At 41.5% G+C, this 23,691-nt stretch overlaps 1 protein-coding gene across 1 annotated transcript in view; it reads left to right on the top strand.

Annotated features, from left to right (window-relative positions):
- The window catches only part of ALG13 (ALG13 UDP-N-acetylglucosaminyltransferase subunit), a 29,587-nt gene extending 15,044 nt beyond the window's left edge, over window positions 1-14,543 (top strand). Inside the window, exons 16-29 of the mRNA XM_042876783.1 lie at window positions 4-104; window positions 866-993; window positions 1,702-1,939; window positions 2,100-2,213; window positions 2,436-2,592; window positions 4,396-4,531; window positions 4,850-4,885; window positions 5,014-5,069; window positions 5,689-5,751; window positions 6,114-6,282; window positions 7,364-7,489; window positions 11,994-12,034; window positions 12,657-12,837; window positions 13,566-14,543. Of these exons, the coding sequence (XP_042732717.1) occupies window positions 4-104; window positions 866-993; window positions 1,702-1,939; window positions 2,100-2,213; window positions 2,436-2,592; window positions 4,396-4,531; window positions 4,850-4,885; window positions 5,014-5,069; window positions 5,689-5,751; window positions 6,114-6,282; window positions 7,364-7,489; window positions 11,994-12,034; window positions 12,657-12,837; window positions 13,566-13,840 (1,821 nt within the window). The 3' untranslated portion in view covers window positions 13,841-14,543. The remainder of the gene's footprint in view (window positions 1-3; window positions 105-865; window positions 994-1,701; window positions 1,940-2,099; window positions 2,214-2,435; window positions 2,593-4,395; window positions 4,532-4,849; window positions 4,886-5,013; window positions 5,070-5,688; window positions 5,752-6,113; window positions 6,283-7,363; window positions 7,490-11,993; window positions 12,035-12,656; window positions 12,838-13,565) is intronic.
- The last annotated feature ends 9,148 nt before the right edge of the window (window positions 14,544-23,691 follow it).

The following is a 23,691-nucleotide window of genomic DNA, read 5'->3' as shown; positions in this document are numbered from 1 at the left end:
CAGGTGCGTCTGGATCCTGGAGGTAAGTATTACAATGCTCATATCCAGGAAGTTGGGCAGGATGGCAACACGGTGACTGTTTTCATTGAGGAGCTGGCAGAAAAGTAAGCAATCTGGTGACAGTTTCATGTCTGAACTTTTTATAGTGGAGTCTGTGCAGTCACAGATGGTTAAGATAGGGTTGTTAAGATACTTTAAGAAGAAAAGAGAAATGAGGCTTTGAAATAATTGTGGCTGCTAGAGGGAGACTTGCTTCTTTGTTGGTTATCACTCTTCAACTAAGATGTTACAGGAAAAATTCACTTGTTTAAAATAGCAAAAATCATTATGATGCTTTATGTGAAGTCTTATGCTTCTCAAGAATCTCTGCAGTTTGGGCCTAACTCCTGGATAGCAAATTATTCTCTGCTACCAGTTTCTCTGAAGCTTTTATGTTGTACTCCCAGAAAATAATGGATGTTTATGATGAATCTCATCACGCTCACCACCTTGCTGTTCAAAGCATTTGCCCTTCTCCAAATCTGCAGTTAGTCTTACCTACATTTTGCAGAAATTCTGTCTCTTTAATTGCTTCCGGATAGACTTCTGAAGGCACACCAATGTAGGGAAAAAGGGCTTGACCTGTGAAGTCAGTAGCATTGGGACTGAATCCTACCTTATGTTTTCTAATGTACAAAACATACAAGTAACAGTAATACGTGCTTCAGAGAACAAGCTTTTTTTTTATTCCCCCGAAGCTCCCTATAGTCAATGATTTTGCCTTTTCCCTATTTTCTTTTTTGTAGTGTTGCTTCAGCATACGTTGCTGTGTTCCTGCACATAATGTATTCTTGCAGTGCTGCTAACATGAATGTTTTTCATGTAGGCATACCGTTCCTTTGGCAAACCTAAAACCAGTGACACAAGTGGCACCTGTCCTTGCTTGGAATGTGGTTCCCAGCCGAAAAGGAGGAAGCTATCAGAAAGTAGCAGGTGGATACTTCTCAGGAATAGGTTTGTACAAGTTTTCCAGAGGCGTTCCTTCCTTTAGAGAGAGGTAGGATAGGGAAGGACAGATTTTAGCAATACAAGTCTCTAGATGTTGAAAGTAACTTAACTTGGCCTGTGATATAAAATCTAGTTGTGACAAGGACTTCATGTAAACTGATGCTTCAGACAGAAGGTTGAGTTTCCATATGTAAAATAGCAAACCCCTTGAAAATACATAGAAAGGTTCATGTTGCTCAGAATTTTAAGAAGAGTTTTGACATTTGAGAACTATTTATGAAGATTTGATCTGTGAGCCAAAAAGTATATCAGATTTGGCCTTAGAAGAGATGTATGGAAGGATTAGAGTTTTGCTCTTGAAGTAAACAGGAATTGTATTTTTTTTTGTTTAGAGAATGGTTTTCTGATTGAATAAATGTAGCTTTTATGAAGGTGCTTTAATACTGCAAATACTGGTTTGATCAGTTGAAACTGGGAATGTGTTCATGTGAGCGAGGTGCTTGTATGCAGTTCAGAATGCATGTTAGGTTCTTCAAAATGAGGATATGAAGTTTGTGTGTTTCGGATGCTTCTTCCCTGCCCTGGAATAGGCTGTTGATTCTCTTCGATACATCTAAATAATGACTCTTCTCAAATGATAGAAAGAAAACATAGCTCTAGAGTAAGCTGCTTAAAGTATAAACCTTTGTTTTCTGTCCTTAACTGAAACTGCAGAAATGGATGTGAAAACACGGAAGAGATTGCTTAAGAAAGTTCGTGGAAAGGAGGTCTTTATGACAATGGCTTATAGTAGGGGCCAGCCAGTTCTCCCACCCCGGCTACAGCATGGTGTTCCCTCAGGGCGCTCTCCTCCAGTTCACTGTTCACAGGGTGGTGGAAACATGGCACCTTATGGACCCTATCATCCTCAGAATCCTCCCCAGAGGCATAACCGTGGATTTGGAATGCCAAGGTATGAAGCCTTGAAAACTTATCTGAGGTTACTGCTTGTTCTCTGTTCTTGCTGTGGACTAGTTAGGAGAGAGCTTGTGCTATTTAATAGATAACTCTGTAGAAGAGTTCCATCTGAGAGGCACTTCCTGGTAATTGCACCTTTTACCCTTTAAACTTAGGGGATCTGCCCGATTTATAAACAGGCACAACATGGTTGGCCCTCAAATAGCATTCTACCCCAGTCCAGGAAAGAGATGCTATCAGAGCTATGACAGTTTCTCCTGCAGGTCACGGTAAGTGCATACAAACCTCTTTACAGAACATTGAACACTAAAAGAGCTGGGGAGGGTGGTGGGAGAGGGATGTAGAGGGCTGAGTTAACTGTTAATGGCACAGTATTGAACACTGGGATTATTGTGCCTTTCTGAAGAGAGTTAAAATTGAGCAACAAAACTAAGGTGAAAATCCAGATAGCAGTGATTCTTAACCTTTCTTTTTTTTTTTCTTTTTTTAAGTTCATACAGCCGTAGCCGCCGTCAGATGCAGTGTGTGAATAAGGAATGTCAGTATGGGTTTGTACCAGAGAATGGAGAAGAGCCTCAAGGGTCAGAAGAAACAATAACTTTCTATGAAATTGAAGAAGGGGATGAAACTTCTTTTCCTGCTTTAGCAGTAAGTTATGAATGATGAGTATGTTGAAGCTTCTCAAAGCTTTTTAAAAAATTATGCATTATAATTAAATATTTTTTTTCTTGGAATGAGCTTTAGCAGGAGGGGAAGGGAAGGCTGAAATTGGAGGAGATCTCGAAAGCTCTGCTTAAAGCATCTATTTTTCTAAGCTTTTCCTTTCTTTCTCTTGTTCCTCTTTCTGTCCAGCAGCATTTGTTTTGTTTTCTCTTTAGCGTGTTTTAATGAAATTAGGGCTGTATTTTTACTTCCCATGACAATTTGAAAATGAGATTTGGGGGAGAAAAAATTCCTTCCTACAGTCAGTGTCTGTCTGATTGTAAGTATTGTGGGAGGTAGTACTTCAGTTGTTTTGCTGTACTCTTAATTTGTGGTTTGAGTAACTAGTTTCAGAAGCTGTACAGTGATAGCGTAGATTATTCCTAGGAATTCACAGTTGAGATGTTTTGGGCTAACATTCCTGAAACCATTTTTTCTGCTGCAGAGATGGGAGAAAAATCCAAATCTAGCTTCTTTTAAAAACTTCATAGTGTGCTACTTTCATCTTCAATCTAATACATTTTTAAACAGTGAAATCAATCTTTCAATTTTTATCTAAGCTTAATACAAGTTACACTTGCATTTAAATAGATGAGAGGATGAATCTGCTCAGTGTTTTTTCAGCAGCCTTTGTTTATTCATCTGCCTATTAAATGTGTGATCTTTGCTCTTATTTCTTCCAAGGCTGTCAAGAAGTAGGGGCAATATCTTGTAATGCTCCTTTTTCTTCTCCATTCCCCCTCCCATTAAATCAGGATAGATTTCTAGCTTGCTTTTTTTCCTTCCCATTGCTGAGCTGTACACCTGCGGCCTCCAATGAGTAGTTTTTCATGTTCATTCAGGCACTTTGTTAGTGTCAACGCCTAAGTCTCTTCCCTGCATCTTCTCTGTCTCCTTCACTGAAGGAATTTAACATGTCCTGGGGATAAATGTTTGTTGCAGAAAAATCTGCCATCCTGCTAGAGGCCTGGTGGGAGAATCTTCTGACTCAACACCGGTACTTCGCTCTTGGAAATTTTATAAGCCTCTTTTTCAGTCTCATAGCTGTCCTATCTTCTGAGGAGAGAGTGAATGTCATAGTCATTACAAAAGAGTGAATCAGTTTCTCTTACTTATGCTTCTCATAATCCTATGTTCCTCCTTCTGAGGACTCTGGATTGTAATTGTCCAGCTGAGGGCTGGCTTTATACAAAGACAGTGTATGTACGAGGCTTTACAGGAGTCATGGGAAACGTGATGAGTGCTGCTCTCTGAATATGACAAGCATGTCTGTGTGGACCCAGCTAGTGCAAACAGCGGGAGCTATGCCAGCTGCCAGCCGTGTGCTATTTCTGGATGAACTCATTGGTTGCTGGTGTGGTGGGAGTACCTCCAGGTGAGGAATACAGGAGTATATACTGGAGGTAGAGAGTGGCTGGTAGGGGTCTGCTTCCTTTTTCAGTTTGGTTGAACCTAGGTCAGAGCTGGCTACATTCTAACTGAGAACATCTTGACCCTGTCATGTAGGACAGCTGTAAGTCTTCAAAAATAACTTTTGCAAAAGATGGTAGGCGGAATGAAAGGTGAAAGAGAAATATGTCCAACTGTTCTACTGGGTGCAGGGTGCAAAGAGATGGATGGAGGGACTGAATTCTAGTAAGCTTTGGTTACAGCAAGCTTGGTTTTCCAGCCTGTTTCTATTTGGCTGTGCATTAAATATGGAAAGTCTTACACTATTTATAAATGCACACTTCTTATTTTGCTTTTTAGGGCCAGGGAAGCCCTACTGCAATTGTCCACAGTCCAGCAGGTTTTTGGGTAGCTAGAAGAGGCCCCAACTCAGTTCCAGCCAACAAGCAGCCCCTGAATCCCTCAGAGGAGGATGTAGGAGAAACAAGTGAAAATGGTGAGTTCTTAAAGAATTAGATATCTTTGTCTGAAAAAAAAAAAAGTCACTGTTCCATTAAAGCTTGCTAGAACATCACTATTTTGATAACATGGGTTTGTAGCAAGGCAAGCTGCTGTGTGATCTGGCAATAGCAATCTTGATATTGCTGGAATAGCAAAATGGGGCAGAGGATCTTGGATCTTGTTATTTTCCTGTATAAAACAAGATGATATTGAAAGCAGTTCAGTTAATTAATGCAGTGAAATACAATTTTAGTAACTTTGGCTTTAACTTCTGTTTTTCTGGAACCAAAGCTTTCTGTTCTCTCCCTTCTAGGGAAATTTCATGAAGAATATCTGTATGCACCTCCAGGTAAATAAAATGTTAGTCTTTACTGATACTACGTTTGGTGTATGTGATCATTACAACTTTTTAAAAAGGTTCTGAACAATTAGATATAATGCTGTATTTTTGTTATTAACTTTGCCTATGTCTTTCAGATCCAGACTGTGGAACAGCAACAGTATTTAGTTCAGCAGAACCTACAGCAAACTTGGTAAGTGTTTGCCCCTGCCTGTTCAGATTCCTAATCCTTCAGGTATGTGTAACATTCTTCATGGAACCTGTCTTTGGAACCAGGCTTAACATAGTAGGTCAGAAACTGGTTTTGTCACAAAGGATTGATAGTTGTTCTTCTGTAGTTCTCTCCCCCCATCTCTTTTCTTTTTAAACGGTGAGGGTTTTTGTTGGAGTCTGTAAGTACATCTAAACTGTACTTTCTATCTTTCCCCTCTGCCAACTGTCTGAGCACTGTTTACTTTTCTTCTTTTTCTGTTCCAGACAGCACTTGCTTTTGCCATGCCTCTCGTCAAGTCATATACTAGTTAGTCTTATTCCACCCATGTGTGATGGAAAATATCTCACCTTTGATAGAACCGGCATTGAATTTTCTGATCTGAAACTAGTCAGTGGCTACCTTTCAAGTTCTCCATTCACCTGCTGAACTACAGTGGGTGTGAAATCCAGTCCTGTGCACATCAGATGAAACTGATCTCTCATGAGTCATGAAAGGAGCTTAGTGTAGTTCATAATTGGAAGATTCTTAGAAATCCAGCATTTGTGGTTTTGTTACTTCTCTGCTTCTAAAATGGAACATTACTTTGGAATCCCTTCAGGAAGAAGGGCCATTGGCTGTGTCACCTCAAGATGGAGTGGCTTCCTACAGCTATCCCCAGAAGGTAACGTGTAGTACGTTACTGTGGTAGCTCTTTGGAGAGATGAGTGCTGTGTTTGGTCTCTTTGGGATTTTATTCTTCCTCTCTTACACGGTTTTGTTACAAAGAATATAATCCTCTATAAATAAAGCATAATGGAATGGTGAGAAGATGCGTTTGCAGGTTCCTGCAACTTACTGTTATTTTTAGGTTGGCATTTTTCCGGCCAGTTTTTAGAGAAACTTGGATAACTAGCTGTCTTTACAGCTAGAGCTTTCAAAATGCATTTTTGTGAAGTGAAAACTTTTTGAGTCTGTGATGTTTCCATAGCTCTTGTCACAGTGGGTTATAGAGGTAGTGTACTGAATACTCTGACTTTCTTGCAGGTGATGGTGAACTCTGCAGTAATCGCTACCTCCGCAGGTGTCAATGCTGCTCCACCTACAGTCTTCTCCTCAAACTCTGCCTCCACACAAGCCAGTGTCACAACAGCTGTTCCCCCACAAACAGCAATTCAACCTGTTCTTATATCTCCCACTTCTGTAGGGAGGCCAGGTAGAGTGTGCATGCTAAGGCTTTGGTCTTCAATGGTCTAAGCTTTCAGTTGCCTTCTTCTCTCCTGCTTTGTTTCCACGTAACCAAAACAAATGTGGAAAATTACATGGCAATAAAGTTACACAGCTACTGATGACTTCCCTGTTTCCGTGCTTTGAAGGGGATGCTTGCCTCTGTTCTTGCATGGGAACTGGCAGTCTCTGCTCTGGGGTTGTTTCCCTCACCCCACCTGTCTTTATCCTTCAGTGCCAGCTGTTTCACTAGCAGGTTCCTTTTTAAAGACAAGTTCATGGTTGCTTCTCCCTGTTTTGTATGGTTAATTTCTGGTATGTTGGGCTACTGGTGGAGATGCCAAGGTTTTACTGTATCTTCCAGAAGAGTCACGAGTTCAAGCGCTGAATCCAGTTCATTTTTGTGAATTGTTTGTCTTAAGAAAAAGACTTCCCTTTTACAAAGAGGATTTTTCTTGGTTTCTGTACCTTTTTGTTTAGCATGAGGGGGAAAAAAAGAAACCCTCCTTCTACTTTTCTATTTGTTTATTTTTTTTCGCACTTGAGAGTTCAGTTGGTGCAGTTCTCTGTAAGCTGTCTACTTGATGACAGCCTTATGAGGAACCTGCTAGTGTTCTAGAGATGTGGGCCACCTAATAAATATTCAACAGAAATTTGTCTACAAACTTCTGCCTGATACTTGAACGTTGCCTTATTTTTGTAGGTTTATTGTGATGCTTTTGATGGCTTAGAGTATTCTGTTCCCTGTTCTAGGACAGATAATTATGTAAGAAAAGCCTGACCTACTTCTAGTATGAAGAACTGATTGAAAAAGAGACGTTTGTTCTTAACTGAAATACGAAGCTTGAGAACAGACAAACAGCTAAGGCATCTGAAATTGGAACCTTCCTATCTGGTTTTAAAATTTCTTTTGGGCTTCTTTTAAAGTGGGAGGGAAGCAATTATTAAAGAGAATTGAAGTTAGTCACTGAGCTGAAAGGAAGGAAGTCCAGGCCTGACTGTGTAACTTACCATTTTCCTTGCTCGAATAAGAAGCCATTGTAAACTTGACTTTTGTTTCCTTCTAATAGTACCAGTTTCTTCACTGCCATTCCCAATTTATTCAGCTCCTCTTCCTCCAGCCAATGAGATGGGAGAAGCTGGTGCCATTCCTCCACCTTACTCTTGCGATCCCAGTGGCAACGATCTGCCTAGAGGTAATGAAGATGTTTTGTTCTTTCTATTATTGCTGCACTTCAGCACACTTCTGAGTTGTGTTCTTTATGATACTGAACAGAATACCTGTAGTGACAAGAAATGGCTCCCTGCAGCTCAGAGGCAGATAAAAATATTTTGATGCTTATGGTGAAAATTCCTATTTCTGAATACTAAGTTTGTATCAGGCTCAAACATGATTTACCACAACTTTAGACCACATCCTAAAGATCCAGGATATCAGTGGAGAGTAGAGTGCATGTTCTGTATCTTATCAGCACTGCATGGAATAATTTTTCTGGTAACTTGATTTTTTTTTTTTTTTTTTTTAAATGCATTGAAAGTTCTGGTATTGCACAGTTCAGTGGATATTCTGTGTTGTCCTATATACTATATAGAAAATATATATATAGTATATACTTCTATATAGAAGTGTTACTCTTAAATGCCATTCTGTATTATCATAAATATGAGTGTAAGGGTTTCTGTTCTGTGAATGCACAGCCTTTCTGTATACTGTCATTGGTTATAACAGCATTTTTTAAGGTGGATTTTTGCTCCCAAGCAACAAGCATGGAAGGACCAATGCAGTAGCCATAGCACTCAAAATTGGCTTTCAACTTTGTCAGCTGAACTTGAGTTTCGTTTCTGAAGTGGTGGTCTTTAATCAGCTGGCACTTTCTGCTTAATACCTGCATGCTGTGCAGAGTTGCATCAGGCAGCATAGCTTGGTAAACAGTGCAGCAGCAGTGCTTGATTTGGGAGTTTATTAATATAGCCCCTTGTTCTGTCATTGCGGCTTTCAGGACACAAATTGGGCCTGGAGTTTGCAGAATTCTGTTTAATAACCTAAAGATCAAGCCATCTGCTGTCCTCGACTGTGAGTTAAGTGCCTCAGCTATAAGAATGACAGTGCTGCTTATTGTTATGCTATGTATCTTGCTTTGCTCTAGGTAGGAATGCTCTGAGGCCCAAGTGTGCCACTATCACATCGCTGCACACATCTCAAAAGGCAGATAAAACTATTGTGATGCACTGTCTCAGCTGATAAAGAATTTCATGGCTGTATGTAGTTTTGGGCAGCTGTAGAAAATCTTTCTTCCCTGCGCATGTCCCCATGCTCAGCCCTCTGATGGTGCACTGGCTCAAACTGCCCTAAGGAGTAAAATTTAGAAGAACTGTAAAAGCACATTTGGTTACTCAGCCTGCTTATTGTGATAGGAAGGTTCATTTGGTCATAACGTCATGCTCAGGCTGGAGCACAGATGCTCTGGATAAGTGCTGGTATTCAGTCATGGCTTACCTGTGTTGCAGCTGCAGCGAATACAACAGCTTCAGCTGTCGCTGCCTCCTTTGGCAGGTAGCACACGGGCTGTTTTTGGCAGTACTGAGGCCAAGCTAAAGATGAGCTGTAGCCTGTACTTGAGAGCAGCAGTGCAGAACTGTCAGCATGTGTTTGTTGTTCTTGCACTGGGTCTATCTCTGCGCGTTGGCTGAAAAACATGTTTTTTATGTATTCCTTTCATAAGACTGGGTTTGAATGTCTGTGTGTGTTTCTGTAGCCATCTAGAGAGACAGAGAGGCTGCTGTGACTTTTATCAAAGGCTTACCTTTAGCTGGAATACCTGAATCTCCCACTTTCTCTTCTGCTAATATGGACAAGTAGCCTTTCATTTAGGGTTGAACAAGGAAAAGAACCGTCTGCATAACTATAGGGTCTGTAAAATCCATTTCTTTTTCCACCATTTTGAATGCTACAGTTTCACTCTAGCTGTCTGACTCGATGTCTTCACCATCATCACCCTGGAAAAACAAAACAAAAACAGCATGCTCTTGGAACTGGCTGTATTTTAGATGTATGGCAGTTCTGAGTTCTACTGCTTCAGAATAGAAAGCTTCTTACTTTTATTCTGAAATCTATTTGAAGGTGGAGCATCAAATACTTCAGTAATGCAAATTGTCTTCATGCTCAATTCAGCATACTGCCATTTGAAGTAGTTTCATTGTCCCTGTGTGGAAGTCGCATGAAAGTACTAATCCTAGAGAGCCAATCTTAGATAATATAAAGAGCTACTGTTTATATCTACAGTTCAGATAGCTGCGTATGCTGGATTGTAAAGCAGCTTTGGGCCAGAACGTTAAGGATTCTTTCAGTTGCATTTACCATGTTACATGTTTATTTTGCCAGCCGTTGATCTGGAAGTAAGCAGGATGCAAAAACTTCATGGCATGACTGCTCAAGGTCTTCTCTTAGAGGCATTGCTAATGTGTTTTGCAATAACTCCTTTGCTGGTATTCTCAATTGCTGTTTTTTAATCTTGAGTATTTGACTTCCTGCTTCCCTGCTGCAGTAGTACCACTGGAGATTATTTTATATACACATCAGAGTTAATTGTCTTCAGTTAAATGCCTTTTACTGAGGATTTCGGCACTTGGGAGAATTGGGTGTTAAGTATGCTGACAAGAATCTGCAGTGGATGTGGATTAATAATCTCTTCAGACCCTTGCCTGCACCTCTTCAGCTCTCTTATCATCATATTGGCCATGTCCTTCTGGGGACAGGCTCCAATTTTTTTTTTCTCCCCAGGATTTTATGGTTAGTAGCTAATTGGAAATTGCATGTAGCGTTTTTCCTTTTCTACAAGGAGCTGAGTGTCACTGCAGTGTCACTGCATAATCTTCAGGTTGAGAAATCCAGCAGTTTTGGAGTAGGGCATGTTACAGTGTTTGTGTATACTTGAGAGTTCTGTGCAGTTTGCTTGAAAAAACAAAAACAAAAAACCTGTATGACTGGTATTTGGCCTGGCATGGTTTGAAATCTGACTTTAACAGGCTGAAGTCATAGACTGGTGAGGAAGACGGTGCCTTAGTGTTCATTGATACACCTGTATCCCAATTCCCAGAGTTGCTGGAATATTTTTAGTGACATTTAGGGCTTGTGAAATGGCTTCTATTAACACAGTGACCTTAGGTATCTTACTCTCATCTGCTCCCTCGCGTTTGAAGCAGCTGCGTAGGCTGCTTGCTGTTCTGGAGACTGCTCCTTTCCTGTGGCAGCATTCAGGATTGATCTGAGCTACTCAACTGAAAAGCAGACTTTGTCCTCATGCACCCTAAGATTAAATTTTATCAGTAGTTGATGTGATCTTCATATTTTCATGCCATGGTGGTGAACTTCTTCTGGCTTAGCTGTTATTTCACATGGTACTTTTGTTATACTGAAGACTGACTTGATTTCTAGACGTCTGAAAGAGGAATATAGATGAAAAACTGGTCCCCTACTGTAGTGGCTTCTGTTGCAGAACTCTCCAGACATCAGTATTTCCTGTATTAGTTTGTCACCTCAGTCTCCCAGCTTCTCCTTTGTACTGTTATCTCTGTTATGAAGCAGCTGTTTCGTTCAGTTCTTAGGCTTGTTTTGCATATATTTGCATAATCAATTGAAAAACAAAATCAGATTAAAAAAATCATTTTTCCAAGGTAGATGCAGCTTCAGCTAGATACTAAGAAGCTGACATTTGTGTGAGCCTTCCAGTTATTTTTAATATTTAACTGGTTAATGTCAGAGCCAAATCAGCAGCACTTTTGAGCATAAGCTGTTAGCTGTTTTTGGCAAATGCACACAGATCCTTCCTTGCATTTAAGTAGATTGTGCCCTGATGTGTCCAATATGCTGAACAGTGAAAGAGTTGAGAATTGGCAAAAGAGGAACCAGTCCTCATTCATTTCAAAATAGGGATTTGCATTTCCCATTCTGTTCCTGCTTGCAGCAGACAACAATACTCAGTACTAGAAAAGAGCAGGGCTATGAAAGCATGCGTGTGCAGTAGCTGAATAGCAAGCAGGAAAGCCATGTGGAGGCTCTAGTCGAGGGAAGAACAGAGGTGGTAAGAAATCAGCAACGCTTCCAGAGTTCCCATATAATCCACAGTTGAAATCCTTACTGGCTTGCTTATCTCAAGTCGTTCTGCTTTGCTGCTTTGATTTATTCAGGTCCTCTCAGTACTGAATGAGACCTAACGTGTTGCTGTGGAACAGGTGACTGTCCTTCCTGAGCCTTTAAAACAAGTCTTTATTAAAGACTGAGAAATGAGTTTCTTATGCACTGTTCTGGACCTGCATCATGGGTTTAAAACATGCTTGCTTTTCTGCTTTCACTGGCAAACCTGGAAGGTTTAAAACAGCTTCACTCTTCTGGGACTGTTAAGACTTTGAAAATCATATTGTGCTTGGCAACTCTTTTTAAAGTTCCTCTAAGCTGCTGGGATTGCTGGGAGCAAGTTCTCCAGTATACTAAACAGACATCTAACTGGATTAGCTTAAAGATGCAGTATTTATAGCAACCAGTTAAACTCAATATATACTTTTTACCCTTAAAACACTGAAGAAAAAATAATGCTAGAATAGTTACTGAAGTGACTTAAAATATTCTTGATGCATGTAGAATTCTTTATGCTCATCAGTTTATGCTCATCTGCTCTTTAATGCCGTATCCTTTAATTTCAGATACAAAGGTCTTGCAGTATTATTTTAATCTGGGATTGCAAGTAAGTGCTTTTAAAGTGAGTACAGCAAATTGCATGTAAAAACTGCTGCTTTTCTTGACAGATGTACTGATGTATTTAAGACTTCCAGGTGTGCTAAATGTGCATACTGTGTAGCTGACGATCATTACAAATAAGCTTGGTTGGAGGTGTTCTAACTCAAATGGTTTGAGTCCTCTGGGGCGTGCATGGCTCCGACCAGTTAGCACCATTTCTCTGTCTGGGAACCATTGCTCTCCTAAGGAGCACTGTATGCAACAGTTGTCTGTGCACCAGCAGTTATAGGTGACTCTAGAACTCTGAGAAGTAAAAGCACTATGCCAGATTCTTCAACTAAAGAAATGGAAAAATCTTGAATACAACAAAGTTGATTATAGAGAATCAGAACTCCCTCTTAAGAAATAAAGCAGGATAGAACTGAGTTGGTAGTTACAGCTATTGCAGCAAATTTTCTGACAGTCTGTATTCTTTTTTTTTCTCCTTCGTATGTGACATCATCCTACAGTAGCAGAAGGGAAAAATGCACATATTACTACTCTTTGATATGAAACAACTGGTGGTTTGGAGGAAGGATGGAGACTGTGGTTGTATGCCTGACCTTGTTTTCTTGTTTTTCTCCTCAAAGTACTATCACCAGAGTTACTGGCATTCCATGGTCTATGTACAGCCAGTGCCACCAGCATCATCTGTGGAGGCTTATCCAGCATACGCTGAGCCAGCTCATGTCCTGGATCAGTCAGTACCTCAGATCTATGATGCTGGGCGAGCTGAGGTCCATCAGGTTCCCCTCGATGCGCCTACAAATGGTTAGTATTTGACTATAAGACCACATACAGAAACTGTGAATAGTGAGGTTATGGCTTTCAGAGTATGGCTGCTCCACAGGAGTTGCTTTCTTACATCTTTGTAGTATAGGAAGCATGGGTCATAGTGCAGACATTATAATGAGTTATTGTAAGTTCCTTAAAATAATGCTAGAGCCACTTTTGTAGGCACTGATGCCAGGGCTTTTTAAAACCATGAAAAGTAAGAAGTAGTCCTTTCTAGGTTTGTACTCAGTGAACTAATTTTTAGTTGGGGGAACTTACGCTGAAATTATGTTGAAGGTATATATTCTTGCTCATTGATAAGCTAATAATTATGATATCAAAATAATGCCTGTTTTTAAAGTAAAAGAGACAACTCAGTTTTGGCAAGCCCTGAGCATTGCTACTTTCTGCAAAGACACTGCAAACCTTAGCTTTAGGCTCTGTGTGGAAAGCTACAGCAAAACTTAGTGTCACATGGCTGTGCTAGCAGCTTGTAGATAGACTTGGCAGTAAGAGGATTGTATCAAATGAAGAAAAAGATGCCAGGAAGGTCAGATGCCTGCCTCGACAAAATCTGAGGAATGTGGTGAATGATCAATGTTGGGAAGGAGCGCATTTAACGGCGCTGTTGCTCAGGTGTATGCAGGCTTAATGCTGATAATACTTCAGCCTGTTCATCAGGCGCAGTTCTGCTGCGTAAATATATGTATTCTTTTCTTTCCAAGGTAACTTCCAAAACACAGAGCCTCCAGCCCTGTCCCATGGCACGGTGTATTACCCAGTGGTGGCAGACCCCTACAACCAGCCGTCTGCTCCAGGGTTTGACTCTTGCATCTCTCTAGTACCTGCCTATCACTGTATTGGCTCGTGGCATTCATTAAATCCCCCATATGGAAATTCTCCACGAGTTCCTAACGCTGTAAGTTCTGGACAGCTGCACCAAGTCAGCTATGTTGCCTCACCTAACCCTGCAACGCATTATGTGCATCAAGGAATGTAAGTCCAGGAGGGTGTAAGCTCATTTCTTGCACTTAGTTTTTTCTCATGTCTTTTTTCATGAACTTACATTGTTTTGTAAGTCTTTGTCTCAGTGGGCTGGGGTGACTGATTAAATTGTGTTCGATTCCATGTTTCTTTCCAGCTTTATGCTAATGATAATCAGCTTGACAGGATGAAGTTTTGGTAGTTCATCTAAGGCAGCATAGGAGAGGCGTATATGTAAACTGTAGCACAGGGGAACACAATGTGTGTGTTAGACTACATAAAAAAATGTGTAAAAACATACTGTCACTAAGGGAAAATTGCATTACGTACCAGTGTGAGTGGGTACACTGTAACACTTGAACACGTGGTTCTTGTATACAAGCACAGCTGCCGTTACAACCACAGCAAAAAATTGGGTGCAGAGTTTGTTAGAGGACAGAATTGGTGGAAATAAGTTGGTGTTCTCAGATTTCACAAAACAAAACTTTGTTTGCCGTTGGTGATCACATATTTATAATATGTGATTTTGTTCTGTGTTGGCTTCATGTCTCTTAAAAATGTAAGATACTGCTTCAACCTGTTCTACTGTATATCAGTGTGTGTTTGTAAGATACGTTTTGTGAAAGCTGTTGCACGAGCGGTGGTAGTTCTGGTGTCTGATTTGCACTGATAGCACAAAATAAAAGCATCTAACCCGTGGAAATCCGTGGTTGTTCATTACCAGCACTTTATGTTCATGGGACTAAGTTACACAGGAGACAGCATTGAAGAAGTACTGTCTTGTTTGTTTCCTGCCTCCAATGGGAAAGCATGGGCTTTTTCAGCATGAGACCGCAGTAGCTCTAGCTGTTTCTGTACTCCATAGAACCTTGCACTGCATGTGCAGAATTATCATGTGGTGGCTGCCAGCTGGAGCCTGCTCACAGCCAAGGACAGGGTGGTGGCATAGCCCTGTTCTAGGGGTGATGAGCAAGGGCACAGGTACAGGTTAGGAGAGCTTGGTACCAGGGTCCCAGAAAAAGAGCAAAGTAATCTGCTTTCCAAGGCTTGTTTTTGTTTTTTTTTTTTTTCCCCACATGAATTGAACCTTTGGGTGTTGGAGCTGCCTTCCGAAACTCACGGCTGCCAGATTTTGTAGGGAACTTGAGTTATCATAATTGAAACACAGCCTGCATGGGGGACATATGGTACAGATAAGGAGGTGCTGTCAGTAGCTTCAGAAAGTGGCACAGTTGTTATTTGGTGAAGTTGAAAGTAATTGTGTGTGCCCCTGAATTTATACAGCTGAGCGGGGATGAAAAGAGGAGTGACTGTGCTAAACAGAGGGAGGGGAGTATGCTTCCATCAGTATACCTGTTAAATAAACATGGGATTGGACCAAAAACAGCGGGAGAAAGTTGCTCCTTATGAGTCTTTATAGGCTAGAATAAAACTGTGAAGTTTTTTGCTCCTCTGTTAATAAAAGTGGTTATTTACTACATTTGGCTAGGAGGTTGTATGCTTGCCTTCTAGTTTGTTTCTTCAGATCTCCAATTACTGCTGTACATTTAACTTGGGGGTTTAATAAAACTCTTTGAGTTGGAGGCGCCAGAGGGAAAATCAAAGTGTGAATGGAAATGATCCCTGATTAGCTGATACCATTTTGACCTGCTGTACTGTTTGGAAAAGATTCCACAAGGGAACTGGAGACCATTAGGACTTCAGCCTCAGCATTTCTGCCTTTTTGAAAGTGCTCTTAACTTAAACAGGCCTTTATGAGAACAGGGAACAATGTCACAAGTTTTGTTAAAACTTCCTCCAAAAAATAATTCACTAGGTAACCTCTAAAGGGAATCTACAAACCATGTGACTAACTTTATGCACCTGAAGATTGAACAGATTTCAGAAGTGCAGTCTCCATCATGAAGTCATCAAATGTTTCCACTTCAGTCTTGAGTGCCATCATCTGTCACATCAAACAGTTGCTGTTAGCACTGGAGTGAATCTCTCCACTTGAGCTGTGAATAATGCCTCTTTCCTTACACTGTCAGTGAGACAGCCTTGCTTTTTTTTCAGTGCAAATGGTTATTGTAGCTGGAAGTTATGTTTTATCTTTCTTTCTATTTGTCTCCAGGAGTCAACTTCTTTTTTTCCTCTTAGAAATACAGACCAATGATTGTGGTAGGGAGTCAAGTTTTTCTCTCTTCTCACTTATAGCAGCTAGATTTTTGTTAGTTGCATTAGTGACCCTGTTAATCACCTCAATTGATGTATATTTAAAAAGAAATACCACTGCGATTTTTACGCTTGTAATCTGCGTCTGCTGAACTTGCTGGTGGATCTGATACAAACAGATACAAGCAGGCATCTCAGCTGTGATGTTTTTATCAGGGCTGTTGAGGCTCAGAAGCAATTCTTTAAAGCAGCATGCAGGGGTTGTGGAGCAGTTAATGTGCTGGAGCAGGTTCATCCCTGCCCTCTATAGGGTAGAAAATGTTGCTGCTGTATTACAGCATAAAGCTGTAATGTTAAAAATACACTGAAATAAGGGAGGGTCTAAGAGTTGCTGCTGTTGGAGTACTGGTTTTGAGGACCTAGGCTTCACTGGGACCATGTGAAGGTGTGAATAGCAAGATTGGGGCTTAGGATATTTTTTTTTTCTGTGAGGAGCCTGGTGTCTGATGATGGTCCGAACTCCTCATCTTTGGTTCAGTTACACATCAGAACCAGACCAACAGTGTTTTGTGCCTGGCTGCATTGGGCACGAGCAGGGGAGTATGGTTTGCAGCCACATGCATATTTTAGCATTTATTTGAGTGGAGGTATAAAATTTTTGAGTACTGATTTCTGATTGGAACAATAATTTCCTTCAGATTGATTTTTTTTTTTCTCTCCTCTTTTGGTTTCTTGTTATATGTTGCATAATAATGAATTCTTTAAGTAGATTTGATCCTGAAATGTGTTGGTGTCGTGTATTTTTATTTTTTGGTGGCTGGATTTTCAGCTTGCCAACGGGAGAAGGTTTGTGCTGCCAAGCCTGTGCCAGTCATGCTTGCCGCCTCCTTTTCCACACCACATTTCTCTGCATGAAAGGCAGCAGCTCGGAGTGGATTATCACCTGAAGGCTGTGGGAAGGAGCCCTGGCACAGAGCACTCCTGGCAGTGCAGGATGAAGTAGGCAGTGATATGCTGTAGTTTTCAGGTGTGGACTTGGTGTTTTTAAGTATTCCACCCTCTTCTAAGCTGCTACAAACCTTTCTGCCCTTAGAGCAGGCTCTTATCCAGCTGTTTGCCTGCAGATCCGCCAGTGCCAGAGCACACGTCCGTTCCTGAGCACCATGCAATGATGGCATGCTGCAGCCTGTGCTGGCTGAGGGGTGCTGGGCCATCCGGCTCCCTGCAGGCAGTGAGCTGCTCCTCTGCTTGTTAACATTCTGTACAGCGCTGCTGTGTGCTGGAGGCACAAGTCTCTGGAGTTTGTTGAATTGTAAAATCCATCTGTTATTGAAGGTAATTATTACAAATGCTGTAGAGACTAATCTTGCTGATTCTGCCTGCCGGCAAGCATTGTCCTGCAGGGCTGTGCTGGCTGCTGTTCCCGTGCTGTTTTTCCCCATGGCTGTGCAAGAGTACCAAAAACGACTCCTGTGGCTGTTGCTTTTCCAGCTCAGTTGTTTTATTTTAGCCTCTCTTTCTCTCTGCAGTGGTGCTGGAAATCCTTCTCGTTTATCAAATCACACTGTCAAAGGCTGCATGATGCGTGGGAGGTGCTCAAATCTTAAATCCGGACCCCCAGTTCAAAGTGCCCGCCCTTATGAGGGAGGAAGGCAAAGCTCTCAAATTAGAACTTTATGGCTTTGAAACAAGATCAGAATTTAAATGTTTCAAGGCAGAGCTCCTGCTGGTCGAGTCACTGCCACTCACAGCAATCTAGCACAGAGCAGTCCAGCCAGCATTAGCCATAGACGATGGGCACTGCTCACAGCAATTCAGCCATTGCCACAAGCGTGCTGATCTGCAGCACCAGGAACACGTGTCTGAGCCCTAGCAGGGTGTTTTTACAGATTGAACTCATTTATGGTGTTCCATGTATTCCTTCTGCTGAACATTGCCTTCGCTGGAGCAGGTGAGCACTCTGCCACCAGCGTACCACGAGGTTAACAGCAAGGTAAGAGCCACACATGGCTGTGACAGCTGCTTGACATCGCTGTGTTATGGAAAATGGTCCCAAGAGAAAGCGGTGCATCTTGCAAAGATGAAATTAGTGGACCTTCTAACTCCCTCTGCCCCTCTCCTTTGGGTATTTTTCCTGTTTTCTACCCTGCCTGTTGACATTCAAATTTCAAACTGTGGTTTCAGACTGCTTTTTAAACCAGTTTGTTTTGTATTTTTCAGAGTTGAAAGCAAAAATGTTTAATATTTATGGTGATTACTTGAGCACATGATTTGTGTTTCCAGGAAGTGCAGTAAGAGGAGATGGATTATACTGCAAAACTCCTTCTGTCTCAGCCCACTTCCCTCCCTCCCTGCTCCAACCTGGTGTTCTCTGCTGCAGTGCATCCTTCTATCCCTGTAGTCACTGTACAACGGAAGGTGTGCTCAGATGCAGTTTCTGTTCCTGAGGTAGAGAGCACAACTAGAGATTCAGGGTGCCTCAACTTTGAAATTCCTGGTTTTATGGTCGGAGTAAGGAATATGCACATCAAACTCTAAAAGAAAACAAAGCCCAACAGTAATAATAAAATAAAATTGCAGCCTTCTCACATCCTTGGTGTGTTTACAACTCTGTAGCTGAGGACCGCTGCAGTCCTGGGCCTTGCTGCAGCTCTCACAGTGGGCTGTCTGTTCCCATGTGAGGCCACGTTGCCCAAATTGTACCAGGATCATCTGCATTTCAAGGAGAGGGGCACTGCCCTTGTGTAACTTCAGAAAACTCCCCTTCTTCTGGAGGTATGACCAGGGGCTCCTGGTGGCTGATGGAAACCTTCAGAACTTCAACAGCGTGCCCCCGGTGCCTTGATGAGATCTGCGTGGAGGACTGCTTCACATGAGCAAATTAAGTTAACATAGTTGGGTTGTTGCTTAATGACTCTTTCACGCTATTAGCTATATTGCTGCGTATTCCAAAGTGGATGATGTAGTTATGCTGGTCAAAGAATATCTTTAGGGAGCAAATTAAAATGGAACGATATGTTGGACTCCTTTGTACTGCAGTAATTGCATTCATGTGGTGCATTATGTTTACCGACGCTCAGTGTGGATTTGCTGCTTTCTGTTGCAGAGAAGATGTAATGATTGGGATTTTTTCAACTTGTGCGCAGTCAGGTGTTGCTCAGCTGCTGCCCAGGAACACTTGCTCAGATCTGGCTGATTGACTTCGCTGCAGGTAAGCAGGGCTGCGCCGTGTCTCTTCAAACACCAGCGTAAATCTCTACAGATATGGAGCCCTGAAGTGCTCCTTGAGGAGGCTTCCAGTGCAGAAGGTGGTAGAAATTACTGAATGTCATCTGCTTTGCTGTTCATAAATGTTTATTATCAATAGGTAGCTGGAAATGTTACATCTGAAAAGGTAGAAACACCTTGAATTTCAATAGGCTTACATTTTTGGGAAAAAAAGATTAAACGCTTTTTTTTTTCTTCAGTTTACATTTAAGCTAAAAATACACATAAAATAAATAATTTTATTTATTATATACATTGGTTCATTTTTACATGTTACATGAGGGAATGACATGGGATCTGCACTATGGACAGAAAAGGTGCAAGTAGAAAAGTACGTAAAATGGAGCGTTTGTTTTTGCTTTTTGCTCTGCCCTCTCCATCTCCCCCTCTCTCGGGGTGGCTGCTACCACCTAATGGGTAAATGCTGAGGTCCCCACTGTGTCTCTATTAAATACACAAAATTCTCTCTACATCTAAAAGCTCTGTTGCCTGGAAAAGGCCATTTGATTTCTGACCAAAATTAAACGGAAGAAGAAAATCCTCACCTTTTTTTTTTTTTTATCCCATGAAATAAAACACATCTTCATCTATGATCTGCCGTGAAGCTGTTTCTGTGATAGCTTTTTCATGAAGATTTAATTTGATATTAAAACTGGGTTGATTTGAAACAAAACACCCACAACCATTTCCAGTGTAAGCCCAGTTCTCCAGGGCTTCGTGAATAGAAAATTGAGTACTTACACATCTGCAACCACCCTTTGCTTCTCGAGGATCCCTAGCTCTCTAGTTTCCAGACCCACCTTACAAACACATTCAGTAGTTTTTAAACAAAACTGTACAATACCTCAAAAATAGCTACACCAAAAGCGCCCCTTTGCTCAAAAGCAACTATTTATAGTCAAAAGGCATTTCATTCTGTTGGCAAAAGGTATCACAGTGTTCTGTTAGCTCACGTGCTAATGGCCAGCTCCTTGGCTGATCACATCTCATTCTGAGTGCATTGTTTCTTCTGGCTTAGAGTCACTGCTGATGGAAATGCTTTAAATGGGAGGGGAAGAAATCCCCAGAGGAAAGAAACAAGCCATGCTGAAGGAGGACATGCCAGCCAGCAGGATGGGCAGTGCTGTTCTCCATAGTTGGTGAGCTGTAGGTTGAGAAGGGTCTGTGTGTAAAGAAAGAATGGAATGGTCAGGTTGGCCTCACAGTAGTGGGCGATGGGAGCTAGGTGGGGGCTTCTGTTGTTGGTTTTGGGTTTTGCTTTGCTGCATGCCTTATAAAAGCAGAGCAGGTAGAAGAGTTTCCCTGAAACATAACATGCTGTCACACATTCAAAAGATGTTTTTGCCTTTTAAATACACTTCTCTTAGATAAAGCATATTCTCTTTTAAGAGTCATTCTTGATCATCAGTTTACTCCAGAGCAGCAGTTATTCTGGATGGAGGGAATTATATGAATAATATATAAATGATTTGTTTGTACAAGTGTAATGGTCTGAAACAGGGAAAGCAGTGTAAAAATTAAATGCAATTGAATCATAAATGGTTTGAAAATACATTAACGTGGCCAGCCCAGAGTGCCTCCCACTGCCTCCAGAAACTCAGTCAGGGATTGATTTTATACTTGTGAAGTTTCAAGTTACACGTTCCCTGAAAACTGCAGATTATTTTGGTGACACTTTAATTTAGGTGACACTCTAGTGGGTTGATTTACTATTCCCTGTAGTCTTACTGATTTCAATTAATTTTCCCTTTGCATGAATGGAAATCACTGATGCTTCTGGCACACCTGGGCAGGTGCAGCTAAGCTGCTGCAGAGGGGGACAGCGACTTCCAGTGCATCCACCCCAAGGGCAGCTCCAGAGAGTCACTGGGTAAGTAACAGTTTTCGTTTGTTCTGGGCAGCCTCAGTGGTGTGGATGCCTTTTGCTTTTTGTAATTCTCCGTTCTGGATGTCGGTGGAATTGTAATGGGGCTGGGAGGCTGATGCTGCTGTTTTGGAAGTCAGCCTTGGTGGCTGTGCACAGCTTTCTCACAGACATGCCTGTGGGACACTTGGCACACTGCAGTGCAAGCTGACTAAAGGAGAACTCAGTCAAAAATGGAGCCTTTTTTTTTTTTTTATATATATATATATATATATATATTTCTGCGAGATTTTGGCCTTTAGAAAAGGAAAGAAAAAAATAAAAGCAAGACTGAAGTTCCAAGTGTTGTAGGACCTATACCTAATAGTGAGAGAGCAGTTGGTATTTGCCTGGTTTTCTGACTTGGTGAGATAGCCCTGGAGTAAAGGGAATCCCTGCTTATGCTGTTAGTACTTTTCCAAAGTGGAGGTTTCCCTTGTGTTCCTGTTTTTTTTTCACTTCTGTGTGCACATAAACTGTGCTGGGCTGACTGTGGAACCTCCCCATGCCTGGAAGTCTGTTGTGACAACCAGCTTTAATCTATTTAAAGGGTAAGGTTTTATATAGGAATACATTTATATAATAAGTACGTACAGTGGCAATTTCTGTTTAAAAATTGTTACAAGTATCACTAGAAAAAGGGTGAAACACAAGTGTACAGTAAGGTGAGCTTCCAAGTAAGACATGTCACAAAACCAAGGAAGTTAGCTGAGGCTCCCAGGTCTCCGTCTACTGTAGAAGTGCCCTAAAATCCCCTGGTGGGAAATCATGCTTTTTTTCTACATGGGAAACTATCTTAACAGACATAGTAAAATCCTAACCTGAATTAGTCTTCAGAAGACAAAAGTACGTACCACTGCTACGAGCATGAACTAGTTACTGTATATAGCGCCTTTGATTCGAAGATCTGAAAGTGCTTGTAAATAATGAACTAACCCCCCTGCGAGGTAGGTAAGGAGTATTATCCCTATTTTACAGATGGGGAAACTGAGGCATTAGAGAGGCTGTGTGACTTGCCCAAGGTCACAGGTGAGTCAGTAGCAGAGCTGGGAACAGACCTCAAGTCTTGTTGTCTAGTCCTGTGCTCTGTCACTGTGCATGCTGCTTCTGTAGGGACCACATATACAAATAGTTGAGTATTTACATATATACCAGTACTTGAATAATATACAAATACAATTATCCAAATAATCTGCAGAGATGTTACTTAATTTCTTATTTCTAAAGCAACTTCAATCTCTGACCTGAGTACACTGCTTTGTAGCTCTGTGACGGTCCATGTTTGGGGGTCTGACTGCCTATTGGGGATTGTTTGTAGGTTAAAAAGCCAGGTGAAAGTGATGCCAGGGATGGGAGGTGAGAAATAAAGCTACTTTGAAGAGCAAGAAACCTAAAGAATAGGCCAAGTGATCAAGACCTGTGTGATTCCAAATTCCAAATAGCATATGTATGATGATTGTTGTTGGAGCATCCAGTACAGAGGCCAGGCATGGGCCAGTTGTGACACAGCTGTGCACCCTGAACCAGAGAATAAGTTAACTCCTCACAGAAGATGCTCAGTGTCTCATAAGCTCCTACCCCAGCTGCTTGCACAAACTGCAGAGAGATGCTTCAACTGTTCCTCTGAAGGAAAGAGTAAGAAAATGGAAAAATGTAAGTAAAATCCCCAACAGTCTGACTGCAGGTGATTTTAAAAAGGAAAAGTAAGACTGGGATCAATCAAATGTATTTTTTTCCACAAGATCTTTCAGTTTCTTCCCCTGACGCTCCTCCTTAACAGTAGTAATGATAATTCACGAGCTGCTGTAAAGCCTATTGCTGCAAAATGGGGTGCATAGATGTGATCAAACAATTTGGCCTTTTGGGGAGACCAGACTGACAATTTTGCAAACTCCTGGATAAATGTATTCATCACTTAGTCAAAGCAAACAGTTGTGTTCAAAGTGAAAGTCAGCTCAAACTAGTTCATAGCTGGGAAGCATCTGAGTCATGAAACAAATCCCCCAGGAGCTGCAGCCCAGCAGCCCTGTGATGTTCCTCTCCTGTTCAACAGAACGCTATCAAGAGATTATTGCAGTGCTTTATCCATCATGCCGTTACAATGTGGCAGCTCCTACCCCTGCCCTTTCAGGACACAGCAGGAGGACATGACTCACACGATTTGCACAGAGGGGATTTGCATTACCCTCTGCCACTTCTATGTTTTTGAGGGGCATTGCTGCAGTTATTTGCATTTCATTTTGAGACTTGTACCTGTTAATGTAGGGCTGAATTTGAATGACGCCTTTTAATCGGAGCCAGCTCCAGTGTGCTTGATTTGTGGAAAACTTAAAAGCTCTTCTGCTGTCTGAGGATGTGAGCCCTGCATCTGTCCCAGCCTCCAACTCAGCTGATATCATCTGCACAACTAAACTTGGGTGGTTTTTATGCCCACTTGTTACACTGGTAATGTAAAGATGCGCTGCCCTAGAGTTCATAAGCTGCAGTATGTTTAGGTGAGGCATAAAATAATTCAAACCCTTCTCCTTACTCCCTGTAGCAGC

The sequence above is a fragment of the Lagopus leucura genome, unplaced genomic scaffold, assembly GCF_019238085.1.
Source record: "Lagopus leucura isolate 7727_CA_CO unplaced genomic scaffold, USGS_WTPT01 Super-Scaffold_100016, whole genome shotgun sequence".
Lineage (NCBI taxonomy): Eukaryota > Metazoa > Chordata > Aves > Galliformes > Phasianidae > Lagopus > Lagopus leucura.
Note: the sequence above shows the minus strand (reverse complement) of the source record. Positions and strands in the feature narration are given on the sequence as shown.